The sequence below is a fragment of the Rana temporaria genome, chromosome 2 (genome assembly GCF_905171775.1).
Source record: "Rana temporaria chromosome 2, aRanTem1.1, whole genome shotgun sequence".
Classification (NCBI taxonomy): Eukaryota; Metazoa; Chordata; class Amphibia; order Anura; family Ranidae; genus Rana; species Rana temporaria.
In genome coordinates, this window is record NC_053490.1 from 157,329,894 (window position 1) to 157,344,481 (window position 14,588).

The window sequence follows — 14,588 nt, forward strand, 5'->3', positions numbered from 1 at the left end:
CTGTTGCTCTTTGCATACTGCTTAGCAAGGTGTTTAATACCTTAAAAGTTGCTGGCTGCAAAGAAGTTTTCTACTTTATTTAATGAAGCTCTTCTTTAAAGCAGTTGTAAAGCTTAAAAAAAAAGAAATGCCATACCTGCCAGTGCAATGCTTTTTTTTTTTTTCTGGGTTCCTCTGCCCACGCTCTCTGCTCCTTGTCTTCTTTGAGTGTTCCCATAGCAAGCTGGCTGCTATGGGAGCACTCATGTGGGTATCCATAGAACATACAGCATAGTTTCATCCCCATCCCTCAGATCCCTCCTCACAAGATTTGACTGACAGTAGAAGGAGCAAATGGCTCCCGCTGCTGCCACCAAGACATTAAAAAATAAAATAAAAAATATCACGGTCACCATGGTGCCAGTGCAGTGTCATTATGGTGACATTGTACTGCTGTGATCAATGATCAGAGACACAGTGTGCTGTAATGGCATACTGTGTCTGATTACTAACCAGAGGAGTACAATGTCACTATAGTGACACTGTAGTTCTCTGATGACAGAGATCAATAACGGAGCACTGTTTTTTTTTTTTTTTTTTTTTATAGTGTGTTGTAGAGATTTGGGGGCTCTAAGAAATTTCTCAAAAAACAAAACAAAAAAAACAACATGTATATGAGAAAATTGGCCTGGACAGCACAGTAACACTTTTTTTTTATTATACCATATATGTATATATATTTATAAAAGAGAATGCCATTTTTGTGTGAATGTAGAATAAACTGAAATTCTGTAAACATTTGGGATGTATTTTGCATTAACAGGATTTTTTGTTAGCATAAAATCCCTTTCTCTGAGTTCACAGTGCATCTATTCTATGACCATGGGGTTTTAAAGTTCCATCTTCAGGAGAAGGACACTAGGCAGAAAAGAACACAGCGCTGTCTATAAGCAGTACTAGATTGTATAAAACCCCCTCTTGACTGAAGGCAAGCCAGTAAGTGCCAAAACAGTGCAAGAAAAGATAAACCTCAAACAGAGGGGTGAGTGCCGTGTCTGTCAATTAACACAGGGGTGGGCAAACCAAAAAAACTGAAGCAACCAGGCAAACATGCTAGACACCCAAACAAACCTCCAAAGAGGCAAACAAGGAACCTTAAAAGAGAAGTTAGGGATTTTTTTTTTTTAAATCATGCTTGCATAAATGGATTCTGCATCGATTCTGCTCTAAGTCCCGTTTCATATATATGCAATGTTGGAACCAGCTTGATTCCAGTGTGGTTCCCGCATTACATCTCACCCGTCTGGGTTCACACTGCCCTATGCGAACCACTGAGGCAGTCAATACAAAGTTAATGAACTTGCCGGCTGCCCCTGTTGTGAATGGTGCTTTTGCAGCCGACCCAGCACGTAGCTAAAAGTCTGTGTGTGCTCTTTAGCCAGACTGGGGTGATTATGGTATCTAGATTATCCAGCCTGCCACATAGCCCGGCTGTTAATTGAAGATCAATGAGAGAGAGAGAGAGAGAGAGAGAAAAAGAAGACTACGGAATCACAGGTTCCAGTAAGGAACTAGGTCCTTACTACTTACACTAGACAGAAAACACTGGCTTTCCCATAGCAGAGAGGGGGCTTTATACCAGCTAGGACTGCCCATAGGCAATGCCGTGTTCTTTTCTACTTAGTGTGCAACTCCTGTAGGTGGTGCTATTAAGCCCTATGGACAAAGAATAGAAGAGCTGTTTCCTTCAATGAACTTAACAGAAATTATTAATATTATTACCATTTATCCCCATGGGTTCACTGTCGAAACAAATCATAAAATACTGTCATTTGTAGCTTGTAAATAAAATGTATTCAAATACAGTAAAACCTTGGATTGAGAGTAACTTGCTTTGAGAGCATTTTGCAAGACAAGCAAAATGTTTAATACATTGACTTATATACAAGAGATGTCTTGATATACAAGTAGCGTCGTGTCACAACTGAATATAAAAGAGAAGAGAGTCGCCACTAAGTGTAGCAATATGGTAATATTTAATGAAGGTACAACATTTAGCAGCATATTGCTACACTTAGAGGCTCCTCTCTTCTCTTTTATACTATGTAGCTCCTGCTGGATTTTGCTTCTAATCCCCCTGTAGAGGTTTCCATATGTGGATGGACATTGTATGGTTACACAACCTATCACATTGCTATTATCTTTTAATATGGACTATAAACTGAAGGACTTATGAATAGATGGTCGTGGAACAAATCATTTGAGTTTCCATTATTTCTTATGGGGAAATTTGCTTTGATACACAAGTGCTTTGGATTAAAAGCATGATTCCGGAACAAATTATGCTTGCAATCCAAGGTTTTACTGTATTTGGAAACACTGCTCTCAGATTGATTTCTTTAAAGGATAGACCACTTAGATGATGTATGGCTGACTGAACATGTACATTACGGAAAATGTTGCCAATTAAAAGGTACCTATAAGCATAAAAGTGAAAGCTGCTTCATGTACATTAATGAGCCATGCATGTTCACTGCTATTTGTATGGCGTAATGTGAAGCTAAAATGAGCAATTGTCAATGCATAAAGGTCAACACACTGAACTATTTTGTAACTGGTTTGGCTCTGATTCTTTGTACATTATGCCTCTCAAGCAGATGATGAAGCAGAACTGAAAGTCATCAATCATCACTATACGTCTTACAAAAGCTATTACATTTATTGGCACTGAGGGTACAAAAAGGGTGAAGCCATCATGACACATTTACTAAGAACAGCTGAAGTAACCTTTAAGCCATTAAGTGACATCTTACAGCTCAATAAATTGTCAGGTGGTCTATTGTCAATAGATACAAACATCTAGCACACAAAGTACTGGACTATAAAGAAAACAAAGCAAAATTGGTACAACCCAAACTGATATATATACTGTATGATATAGGCTAGGCTAAAAGCATTTCAGGTTTACAATGAATTGATTATTATAACTAAGGCGGCACTTACGGTGCATTAAAAAAGTATTCATACCCCTTGAAATGTTCCACATTTTGTCATGTTACAACCAAAAACATAAATGTATTTTATTGGGATTTTCATGTGATAGACCAACACAAAGTGGCACATAATTGTGAAGTGGAATGCAAATGATAAATGGTTTCATATTTGTTAAGAAATAAATATGTGTAAAGTGTGGCTTGCATTTACTGGGCTACCCCTAACTAAAATATAGTGGAACCAATTGTTTTCAGAAGTCACCCAATTAGTAAATGGACTTCACCCGTGTGTCATTTAATCTCAGTATAAATACACCTGTTCTGTGAAGCTCTCAGAGGTTTGTAGAGCATCTTAGCGAACAAACAGCATTATGAAGGCCAAGGAACACACCAGACAGGTCAGGGATGCAGTTGTGGAGAAGTTTAAAGCAGGGTTAGGTTATAAAAAAAATCCCAAGCTTTGAGCATTTCACAGAGCACTGTTCAATCCATCATCCAAAAATGGAAAGAGTATGGCACAACTGCAAACCTACCAAGACATGGTCGTCCACCTAAACTGAAAAGCCGGGCAAGGAAAGCATTAATCAGAGAAGCAGCCAAGAGGCCCATGGTAACTCTGGAGGAGCTGCAGAGATTCACAGCTCAGGTGGAAGAATCTGTCCACAGGACAACTATTATTTGTGCACTCCACAAATCTGGCCTTTATGGAAGAGTGGCAAGAAGAAAGGCATTGTTGAAATAAATCCATAAAAAGTCCCCTTTGCAGTTTGCGAGAAGACATGCCGCCACTGCTTAGAGGCGGAAGCCCTTGGTGCCGGGGAAAGAGCCCATTTAAATGCAGGGCGTTTGTATTTTCTTTTGACGGGTAAAATAGTGCTTTTGTCTTGATATATTTATCCAAGTCTTCTCCGAAAAGTCGCTCCCCATGGAAGGGGAACCCAGTTAGGAGGTTCTTACACGGTGTTTCAGCTGACCAATTTTTTAGCCACAGGATCCTGCGCATATATATAGGCATAAGCGTTAGGTGGGATGCCTGGTGAATAGAATCTTTAATGGCATCTATGGCAAAACATAATGTCTTTGGTAGTTCAGCAAATTCCAAGCTTGTTGTGTAGGGAGTTCTCTAAGGGCCAATTTAAATTGGTCCTTTAGGGATTGGCAGATGCCTATCACGGTGACTGCAGGCTGAGTGATGACACCTGCTATGGAAAAGGCAGATTTTAGCAGGGATTCCAACTTATCTGTTGGATCCTTAAGCATCTGTGCATTGTCTACAGGACAAGTTAAGATGTTATTCACATTGGAAAAGCACAGCGTCAATTGCTGGTACTTTCCATCTTTTGGAGGATTATTCCTCCAGAGGATAGCGAGTTGCAAACTGCTTAGGAGGGAGAAAGTGCTTATGCGGATGATCCTATTCTGGAAATATAAGCTGTTCTAGCAATGCATGTGCTGGAAACACATGCAAAGCATGGGAAGGTTTTAAAGAACCTAAGGAAGAGGCTGGGTTTTTATGAGTCTCTGTTAGAGGCAGCATGAAGGTGAAACGAACCATTTCTGTAAGAGATTGTATCAGCAATTTCTCAGTTTGGGAAGCTGAAAAAGGTTCATCTACCGTTGTTTCCTCTATTGAGGAATCACCGGTTTATTTTTCTTCCTGATCGAATGAGGGTAACACTTCACCGTGGGTCCACTGTTCCCCTAGCAAAGCTGGAGTGGGGGAAGGGGACCTAGTACGTTTCTTATCCATCTGAATAGAGGATGTAATTAAAGCCGCTAATCTTTCTTCCAAACCCTGGAGGGAGGAGGAAAGGGCATCTTCAGTTACGTATACAGGTGCTGAAATGTGAGGGGCAGCTGCACCATCAATTTGTTCCAATAGTTCACCCTGAGTTGCCAGGGTGAAATTGTTGCTTTCTTGGCAGGCATAGTCCTGCATTTAGGCCCTGCCCCCTCCGGAAAAAACTCTGCCCCTTTTTTTTGTGTGTTCCAGACCAGAACACAAGGGGGGGGGGGGAGCAGACACTGCAGAGAGGCACAGAGAAAAAACAGCCAGTCAATCATAGCAGCGGTACATAGCGGGACCTCCGTGTCCCCAACGGCAGAGGGGGGGGTAAAGTAAGGGGGGTGCAGCACTGCTGTCCCCCTGGTCCCAACAGAGGGAGAGAAAAAATACCTTTTTTAAAGGATCTTTTTACCTTGTAAGAATCTCCTCTCCACCTGCTGTACAAGCCATGCATGGACTGAGCTCTAGTGAAGACGACAGAGTAAGGTAAGTGCATAGACTCCCTCTTTTTTTTTTTTTTTTAAGGCATGACAATCTCTTTTCCCTAAAGCGGGGGTTCACCCTAAAAACAAATTTCTAACATTAGAGCCAGCATACTAAGGACATTAACTGTATGCACGTCTTTTTTTTTTTTTATCCGTACATACCGTTATATTCTGATTTTGTCCAGGGCTTCCGCGTTCTGATGACTGCAGGACTGGGCGTTCCTATCCCTGCCTCAGGGTTCTGATGACTGCGGGACTGGGCGTTCCTATCCTTGGGGTAGATGATCGACGGCTTGTGAAACAGTTCCCCTGTCGCACAACGCGCGTCACCAGATTTCTGGAAATAGCCGAGCTGCGAGTCGGCACTATACAGCGCCTGCGCCCGCCGTGTAGAGCTGACTGCGGAGGCACCGTATAGTGCCGACTCGCAGCTCGGCTATTTCCGGAAATCTGGTGACGCGCGTTGTGCGACAGGGGAACAGTTCCACAAGTCGTCAATCATCTAACCGAAGGATAGGAATGCCCAGTCCCGCAGTCATCAGAACCCGGGAAGCCCTGGACAAAATGACAATATAACGGTATGCATGGATAAAAAAAAAAAGACCTGCATACAGTAAATGTCCTTAGTATGCTGGATGTAATTATTAGAATTTTTTTTAGGGTGAACCTCCGCTTTAAGGGAAGAAATACACAGACATTAACAATATCTAATGCCGCGTACACACGATCATTTTTCAGCATGAAAAAAAAAAACAAGGAGACCTTTACATGGTTTGGAAGAATTAATATTATAAAAATGAATGTGATGCCAAGACTGTTGTACCTATTCCAGACCCTCGGGGTAAAGATCCCCATGGGCTTTATGAGAGATTTAAGATCTAGATTTGCTAAGTTTGTTTGGGCAGATAAACCGGCGAGAATAAGGAGGGATATTCTTACACTGCCGAAAGAGAGAGGGGGGGGGGGTGGGATTCCCAGACTCTATTAGGTACCACAATGCATCCCAGCAAGGGTAGTAGAATGGTGTGCCCACCAGAAGGAGAAACCGTGGATCCATATGGAACAAAAAATTACAAATATCCCTCTGGAGGGAATGGCATGGATAGCAGAAGTAGATATCCCACCTAAAGTGAAGAAACACCCTACAATGGGAGCGACGATAAGAGCGATAAAAAGGATTTTCAGGAAAACTAAAATTTCAGAACAACCAAGCCCTATGATGCCGGTTCTCGGGAATCCGAGGTTTGAGTTAGGCCTAACAGACTTACATTTTAATAACTTAAGACGAATGGGTATGGGCAGACTAATACATTTTGAGAGTAATAATCAGAGGAGGACTAGTGGAGAAATTGAAGAGATAGTTAGGAGGGAACTGGATCCATTAAGACAATTGAAATTGAAAGCGGCAATCCGAGCAATAAAATTACAAGGGGGGACGACTAGAAGTCTGTCGGAGTTTGCTTAAAGGGAAAATCAATGAGACACGGCTTGTCCTGTATGTATAACCTGTTAGGAAAGTCTGTGGGGCTTCTGATTCGACTATTTATCCAAGCCTGGGAAAGAGAGTTAGGGATGACATTCTCAGAGACCCAGAAAAATAAAATCTTCAGGTTTACACATAAAGCCTCGATAGCCACCAAATACCAGGAAGGGTCATATAACATTTTAACCAGATGGTATAGGACTCCAGTAGTACTTAAAAAGATATACCCAGAAGTATCAGATCAATGTTGGCGATGCGGAGAGGCGGAGGGCACCATGTTGCACATATTCTGGGAATGCCTGAAATTGAAATAATTTTGGGAAAATGGTTTCGGATACAATAAGGGAAATCACGGAGGTGAATTTGGAAGATAGCCGAGCGGTGTATCTGCTGAATGATTTCCCGATTTCCATGGTTAAGTTTAAAAAGTCTTTGATTAGACATTTGTTGTCCGCGGCAAAGGCATGTATTCCAATTCTGTGGAAGAGTATGGCTGCTCAGACAAGAAGACAGTGGCTGGCCAGAGTAACGGAAATTCAGCTAATGGAAAACTTGACCATGGGAATGAGGGAACAGGAGAAGAAATACAGACAGATGTGGGCCCCATATAATATATAAAGAGAGCAGAACCCCTGAGGCGGGGATGGGAGGAGGAGGGGAGATATTCGAGAGGAGATTGAATTAATTATTTTTTTTTCTTCTCTTCTTTTTTCCTCTTTTTTGAGGGGGTTTGTTTAGGAGAGGGGGAGGGGGAGGGGGGTAGGGAGTTAACAATGACAGAGTTTTTGTTCAAACAACCGTTAGGAAGTTAAGAAAATAGATGTTTAGATTGAGAGGATTAACAGTAGCCAATACATTAAAGTAAGAGATAATTAAAATGTTAATGGTATTACTGTAACTATTATTGTTTGAACTTGTGATAAGTGAGAGAAAAATGTATAAAATAAAGAATTAAAAAAAAAAAAAAAAAACATTGTTTTCCCAACTTCATCATTAAAACGATGTTGCCTACACACCATTGTTTTAAAAAAATGATCTAGCAAAGCGCGGTGACGTACAACGGCGCTATAAAGGGGAAGTTCCATTCGCCTTTGGGCTGCTTTAGCTGATTCCGTGTTACTAAAAGACGGTTTGCGCTTTTTTGTCTGTTACAGCGTGATGAATGTGCTTACTCCATTATGAACGGTAGTTTTACCAGAACGAGCGCTCCCATCTCATAACTTGCTTCTGAGCATGCGCAGGTTTTTTACATCGTTTTAGCCCACACACGATAATTTTTTACAACCCGAAAAACGACATGGTTTAAAACGTTAAAAAAAATGCAGCATGTTCTAAATTAACAAAAAAAAATCCAGTTTTCATCCATCACCGCGGGCTGTGTTTAGCCAAACCTTCAAGGACGGGGTCCCTGAAACAGGGTTCCACTGTCTTGGGCCATGTATAGCACCCCCTCAGGAGTTTTAGGTAATTTTACAAAGACCTAAACCCTGGGTTTCTGGGGTCCAGCCCTACAAAGAGAGGCATTACAGGCAAAACCTTGTGCTTCGGATACGAGGTCCCAGGTACCATCCATTTAGGCCTCAGTGCAATGTGGTTGGATCTGGCTTCTTTTTATGGAGGCATTGAACTCCAGCATTGATCCCTCCTGGAGCTCTTCAGAGCACTTCTTCACTCGTGACCAACACCTTTAGACACTGGCAAAAAAACTGATGTGCTCCTGGAAGGAGGAGGGGTTATATAGGGAGTCAACTTACTTAATTAGGGTTTACCAGTGTCAACACCTGAAGATGGCCTATTACCCATTAATTAAATACTTAAGGCCCCTTTCAGACTGGGGCGAGAGGCGCGGTGGCGGTATAACGCCGCTAAAAATAGCTGGGATTGCTGCGGGAATCGGCCGCTAGTGGTGCGGTATTAACCGCCCACAATACCGCCCACAATGGGCCTCTGCAGAGGCGCATTGCGGGCGGTATTGCCGCGGTTTCCCATTGTTTTCAATGGTAAGGAGCGGTATACGTGCTGCTCCTCTCACCGCTCCAAAGATGCTGCTGACAGGAGATTTTTTTGTCTCCCACCAGCGCATCGCCTCAGTGTGAAAGCTCTCGGGCTTTCACATTAAGTAGGCAGTGAAGGAGTTTTTCAGGCGGTAAAGCAGTGCTATTTTTAGCGATGTACCGCCTGAAAAACTGCTCAGTGTGAAAGGGGACTTAGGCTCTGTGTCCCATGATGTACGATAAAGAAAAGTTTTTTTTTTTCTTCTATTATGAACTTACATAATATGGTTCAAATTATGCAGCACTATTCAAGCTATAAACAAACTATATACAGTACTGTCCAAACATATTATATATATATAAAAAAAAAAAAAAAGCAGGAATGCTTTAAAAAAAATAATGCCATGGGTAGCTTTTCTTTTTTTATATATATTCATGAATATTCTTAAAAAGTGCAGAAAATAGGATTTTTTTTTTTTTTTTTTAAGAACTGAAATACATAATTGGAGTTACCACCTTTTAGGCTGGGTTCACACTACTACACTACTTTCATCCTACTTTGCTCTGTGTTCAATGTTTCCCTATGAGAGCGTCTTGTAGCGTCCTACACAAGTCGGTCCGACTTTGAAAATGCTCCCTGTACTACTTTTGGTCCTACATTGATCCTACTTCAACCCATTGAATATCATTGAAGTCGGACCAAAGTAGTATCCTGTTCATGAAAGTAGGATGGATGTAGGACCAATGTAGGATCAATGTAGGACCAATGTAGCAGAGCAAAGTAGGATGAAAGTAGTGTAGTAGTGTGAACCCAGCCTCAGGCTCCATTCACACCTGAGCGTAGTGGAATTGCACGGGACAGGTTTGCAATATTATTATTTCTTAATGGCACCTCTTACCAGTTGTGATTTTAAAGTGATTGTCATGCGACAAAGCACACTAAAACTGCCTTAAACATTGCACTGCCAAACGCTCCTGGCTCTTTGCCAAAATATGGTATTTGGAGCATTTTGGAGAGGAGGGAAGCTCATTCAAACGAAAGGTGCCACTCCAAAAACACACACAAAAAAGTAAAAAAAAAAAAAAAACCTGTGGTGCAGCAGGTGTCGCTGCACTATGCTTAGGTATGAATGGAACCTTATACACTTGCTTTTATATTTTAAAGGTACTTGTGTGTTAGGTTGTTCTAAGCATTCTGTAAAGCAGTTATATGACAAACTTTGTTCAGCTCCCTGATTTCTATTTCCACAATTAATCCCAAACTTATTTGAAGTGATTGCACAGGTAGGCGTTTTTTTTTTAATCTTTTTTTTTATCTTAATGCATTCTATCTTGCAATGAGATAAAAAGCCTTCTTTGTGCAGCAGCCCCCACCCCCTAATACTTACCTGAGGTCCATCTAGAGCTTGCCATGTTGTAGGAGTCTCTCGGCTGCTCGGGACTCCCATCCTCATTGGTTTTGACAGCAGAAATGCGCTATGGCTCCCGCTGCTGCCAAAGTCAGTCAGCCAATGAGATAAAGGGGGTGGGGCCGAGCTGCGGTTCCATGTCTGAATGTACATGGGGAGCCGTGGCTCGGGTACCCCAATATCAGGGGTAGGGGCCAGGAGCACCAAAGAGGGACCCAAGAAGAGGAACTGGGCTGCTCTGTGCAAAACCATTGCGGTTTGCGAGCGTTGTCTCGCAAAACAAGCAGGATTCAAGCCTCGGCAGTGTGCCGAAGCTTGAATTCTATTACAAAAATCATTCACTAACTTCAGAAATTTCTATATGAGAAATGATAATGCTGTAAAGGCCACTGAGAAAGAGACCAAGTTGACTTAAAAGTTAATCACATTCAATGAACAGTCTTGGTTACTTGTACCTTTCTATAATGAGGTACAGGGTCCTGCTCATTAAGGCTTATAGAAAATCAGTTCGTGTTCATGACAGCCATATCTCTGTCTGACCACAGACAAAAGTGTGAAGTGTGATTAGCATTGAATTCATTAAAGGCAGACAATGTGACTTGTAACTATTCACAACTTTTGTACAGTTAAATGTCCAAATAGATTGTGGAGATGGTAAATGACTGCATAGGAGTAAAACCATACCCTTCTATATTATCTTTATAACCAACCCCAACATAAAGCTCAGTAAAAATAAGATTTATATAGAATTAAACTTCCTTTACTGACTTTTACCTATAGGTAAGCCTATAATAAGACTTACCTAGCTAGTGTAAATATCTCCTAAATGTGCGCCGTTTAGGAGATATTTACATTACATGCAGCCATTGAAATCACTGGTGCATGCGCTTTGAAGGAATGGCCACCCGTGCTGTTCCTTCAAAACCATGTGCCATGACTGGCGGCTCCCGCACACGTGTGCGGGAGGGACGTCATTGCGGCTCCGGCCAGTCACAGAGCCTGCGAACCTGAAAGCTAACCGAGTGAAGATGGGAGCATTGCAGCGCTGCAACAGCTTTGTTTAAAGTTTCACAAAATGTGCTAGTACCTCCAGCTGTATACAACTGCTTTAAATGTGATTTTGTATTAGAGCTCTCAACATCACCCTATGCTGGAACTAGTCAATACTAGGTGCAATGTACTTAGCTAAAGAAAAAAGACAATTTAAAGTGGACATTTCAGTAACTTTGCAAGTCTGCATGGATGCATTCCTGATGCACATAGACAGTATATTTCTAGTCATATCCATCAAGCTCAAATCCAAGCAAAGCTGCTTTCATTAAAATGTTTATATTTTGTAAGTGTTTTCTTCATCTTTTAGCAGTTTCCAAGCTCCACTGATTTTCTTTCCAAAACAGAAATCGGTAGTTTCTCAATACACACATTTTCCAGTCAGGATTAGGATTGACTTACTAATACAGTTTATTTCCCGAAGTACAGTACAGGACACAGGCTTCTTTAAATGATCACAACTGGATTATATCCAGCTACTAGAGATGGGCCGACCATCCCCCTGGGTTTGTGCCAGAACTCTCAAATGTCACAAAAGTTCAGACCCAAACCCCATTGAGGTGTATGGGACCTGAATTAGAAAAAGTGCCCATTTTGAAGGTTTATATGCAAGTTATTGGTCATAAAAAGAGTATGGAGACCCAGGTACTGCCCTGGAGGACATGTACCAATGCAATTTTTCGTTTTCAGATAATTTTTAAAGGAGCAGTGATTTTAAAGATGCTTAAAGTGAAACAATAAAACATTCCTTTTATATATATATATATATATATATATATATATATATATATATATATATGTACAAAAAAAAAGCTGTGTGTGAAGGTGTGCACAGCCCTTATAATAAAGGGCATAGCAGTAGTTCAGGGCTCCAACGAGGAGACAGAGGTCTTCTGTCCATAGGACAGGGTGAGTGTGCCAAAGAAGCAAGGAGCTTTGAAAGAGTGTTAAAACGAGACATTCTAAGCTTAAAAACTGAGCTTAAATACATTTTTATTTTGTGTTCTGAAGTGATGGCTGAAACCCCTGCAAAGGCAACCACTTGTTTTTGTAAAACTTTTACTTTTTTTTTTTTTTTTTTTAAGTGGGACAACGAGACCTGAAACAGGATTTCCTGGCTGGACTCAAATCACTCACAAGCACAGCGCTTGAATAAAATCCTCTAGAATATTGCAAGATCAGGATGTTCAACATCCATATTACAGAACATAAATCTAAAAATGAAGAACCAAGTAGTCCACATAAACTAATTAGCAGCTCCCTTTCAGGATTATTGTGCATAAGAGGAAGTGGAATCCTGGTACCCATGGACAATTGTGAATTTATAATATATTTGATAAAACATGTTTTTACTAACCGTTGTTCTTTTCGAGAAGACGTCGTTTCTTTTTCTGTCTCTCTTCTTTCTCTCTTTCTGCCATTTCCTTTGCCAATCTGACTCTTTTCAATTTCTCTTCTGCCTCTTTGCGCCTATAATTCTCCTTTGTTGCTTGCTATGGAAAAACAAGACAATTAATATCTGTTAACATCCGGATGATACACAAACATGAAACAGTATTTAAAACCACTCCTTATACAAATGAAGATTTAGAAAGACTGCACTTTTTTCCTGGTATGCAGGTTTTGCACATACAAGTTTTGTACTTAAAAGTCCCAAAGTCAATGGGAGCTTGTTCCCCTGAAATGTTAGTCTTCTGCAGCTTAATAAATACAAATAAAATTACTGTTAATAATTATAATGCACAGGACAGCACAATAGCCATTATGCTATTAACAAAACTATCATAGCTATTGACAGTATGCGGCTTAAACAATGCAAAGGTATATGCATCAGTCTAGTCTTTAAAAATTGAAACTTAGAACTTGAAATAAAGATATTAGAATACAAGTTAACATTTTAAAAAAGTAATTCTAAAGCAAACCAGTTAGGAAGGTATTGTATACATCACTAAAATAATCACATTTAGGATGCTTGTATAGAAAACATCCAACAAATATGGCTGTACAACAACTAGTAATAACATGAACTGGTAATTCTGTACAAGACAGAAGAAAACCCAATACAGACAAATTATCCTTCATCAAGGAAAACATGAAAAAAACATTCTGAAAGCATCAATTTAGTATGACTCTCTCTGTAGCAGCATAGGGTCATGAACCTTACTCCTGGGTAGCTTCTCAACATGATCATTAACCATGATCCTTCAAATAAATCTTGCGGTTCAACTTGACAAAAAGGAAGAGATACAGGCTTGCTACTAACTGAGGTTCATACCCTTAGGGCCCTTTCACACAGCTCTGTAGCTTAATCATAGTAAAAACACATATGCACTTTTACTACAATTTTGCTGTGTTTCAGATGCCTTCCCTGTGTGTTTCTGGGTTGCCTGCACTTGTGAAAAATGGACATAACTTAAAAACGCACTAAAAACACAATAACAGTTGTGTGTTTTTACCACAACGTCCTTTCATTTCAATAGGAAGCAGCATTTGTGGTGCAGTTTTCAAATACACACCAAAGATGCAGCATGTAGAGCTTTTCAAAACATGCCACACTTGCAACGCAGTGGTGTTAAGGGTCACATAGTATTTAATGGAACACCTTTTTTTGCATTTTTCTTGCAAGGTAAATTACAGGAAAAGCATACAAGTGTGAAAGGGGCCTTAATGATGTTTGATACTACTAACAGGCTGTTATTTTAATTGGTACCATAACTTTACCAGTACTGGACCTTTCAGTCATCCATCCATAGAAGCTGTAGGAGGACTGATACGATTGGAGCAGCTGGGCAGAAAGGGCAGGAATAGTCAGGCATTCTGATGGGTGCCTGCCACAGCTCCATCTTTTCTATTAACCCCCAGCCACCCCTGCAGCAGAACATAATAGTGGCAGAGGTGGTAGGAAATCAGGAGATTTTAAGAAAAGCAGGTGCCAGCAGCATAAGGGACACATTGCATTAATAGTAAATTATGACCCTTGTGCTATTTTTTTTTTTAATTGTGATTAAACTTTGGCTTTAATAAAAAAAAAGAAAAAACAAGTCTCTGCAGAGCTACAATGTTTATTACAGATATTAAGAGGAGAGCATATGGTGACCAGTTTTCCTTTAATCACATAGCTCTCTGTTGTGTTAAACAGAGAGGACTCCATGGGACACTGCAGACTGCATATTCTGGCCCATATTCTTTTAAAGTCAGTCATTAATTTAATAATAAATTATTTGCAATCTGCACATGTCTTGCAAACTGTTGGTATATACAACACTCCAGGAAATCTAACTTCCTGTGTGCATACTTTGCTTACTTCCATTCTCACAATCCTGCACTGAATTGCAAGCCACATTTGGGCATATCCTGCAATAGGATATACATTTTTTGTTCACTTCTAAAAGATGCAAATGACAAAGTT

The 14,588-nt window shown here is 40.5% G+C and overlaps 1 protein-coding gene across 4 annotated transcripts in view; it reads right to left on the reverse strand.

Annotated features, from left to right (window-relative positions):
• Positions 1 to 14,588, reverse strand: part of DIAPH3 (diaphanous related formin 3) — an 844,467-nt gene that overhangs the window by 256,167 nt on the left and 573,712 nt on the right. For all 4 annotated transcript variants that reach the window (XM_040341346.1, XM_040341345.1, XM_040341344.1 and 1 more), the window contains one exon: positions 12,537 to 12,672. In XM_040341346.1, coding sequence (XP_040197280.1) covers positions 12,537 to 12,672 — 136 coding nt within the window. The remainder of the gene's footprint in view (positions 1 to 12,536; positions 12,673 to 14,588) is intronic.